The 1,169-nt window shown below is 67.2% G+C and overlaps 1 protein-coding gene across 1 annotated transcript in view; it reads right to left on the bottom strand.

The window, feature by feature from the left end:
- LOC103893786 (roundabout homolog 3) overlaps window positions 1–1,169 on the bottom strand; it is a 10,922-nt gene that overhangs the window by 4,378 nt on the left and 5,375 nt on the right. Inside the window, exons 4-5 of the mRNA XM_019470382.1 lie at window positions 884–1,011; window positions 676–800 (exon numbers count right to left, since the gene is read on the bottom strand). Coding sequence (XP_019325927.1) covers window positions 676–800; window positions 884–1,011 — 253 coding nt within the window. The remainder of the gene's footprint in view (window positions 1–675; window positions 801–883; window positions 1,012–1,169) is intronic.

The raw sequence follows: 1,169 nt of genomic DNA, 5'->3' as shown, positions 1-1,169 counted from the left end.
ATGGGATGGGATGGGATGGGATGGGATGGGATGGGGGTGGAAATGGGATGGGGATGGGATGGGATGCGATGAGGATGGAGATGAGAAGGGATGGGATGGGGAAGGTGATAGGGGTGGGGACAGGACTGGGGACAGGACTGGGGACAGGAATGGGGACAAGGATGGGGACAGGGATGGGGACAAGGATGGGGACAGGGATGGGACAGGGATGCGGAGGGGATGGGGAGGGGATGGGGATGGAATGGGGATGGTGACAGGGACAGGAACAGGGATGGGGATGGGAATGGGGACAGAGATGGGGACAGGGACAGGGATGGGGACAGGGACAGGGGTGGGGACAGAGATGGGGACAGGGGTGGGGACAGGGATGGGAATGGGCACAGGGATGGGGACAGGGACAGGGATGGGGACAGGGACAGGGGTGGGGACAGAGATGGGGACAGGGGTGGGGACAGGGATGGGAATGGGCACAGGGATGGGGACAGGGACAGGGATGGGGACAGGGACAGGGGTGGGGACAGAGATGGGGACAGGGGTGGGGACAGGGATGGGAATGGGCACAGGGATGGGGACAGGGACAGGGATGGGGACAGGGACAGGGGTGGGGACAGAGATGGGGACAGGGGTGGGGACAGGGATGGAGACAGGGAGGGGGGGACAGGGACGGGGACAGACCTGGCTGCCCTCCTTCTGCCAAAACACGGCGGGCGGCGGGTTGCCTTTGCTCTGGCACTGGAAGGTCACGCTCTGGCCGGGGGTGACAGTCTGGTCGCGGGGCCCGGTGACGAGCTGGGGGGGCACTGCCGCAGCACGGGGAGAGAAAAGGGCTTGCCCGGCTGCTTTGCCAGCACCCTTGGGTGCTCCCTCGGGCACCCCCCCTTACCGTGCACCGTGAGGGTACCCGACGCCTCCGACCTGCCCACGCTGTTGTCGGCCACGCAGGTGTAGGTGCCCTCGTCCTCCGCCCGCAGCCGGCTGATCCGCAGGGTGTTGTCGGGCAGCACCTCCCACCTGGAGGGGGGAACCCCGCGAGGCCGCGGCGCCGGCAGGGTGCCGGGGCGCCACGAGGGCACGGGGTGCCGCGGGGATGTGGGATGCGGTGAGGATGCAGGATGCCATGGGAATGTGGGATGTGATGGGGATGCGGGATGTGACGGGGATGCGGGATG

Source organism: Aptenodytes forsteri, unplaced genomic scaffold (assembly GCF_000699145.1).
Source record: "Aptenodytes forsteri isolate BGI_AS27 unplaced genomic scaffold, ASM69914v1 Scaffold126, whole genome shotgun sequence".
In the NCBI taxonomy this organism is placed as follows: domain Eukaryota; kingdom Metazoa; phylum Chordata; class Aves; order Sphenisciformes; family Spheniscidae; genus Aptenodytes; species Aptenodytes forsteri.
Note: the sequence above shows the minus strand (reverse complement) of the source record. Positions and strands in the feature narration are given on the sequence as shown.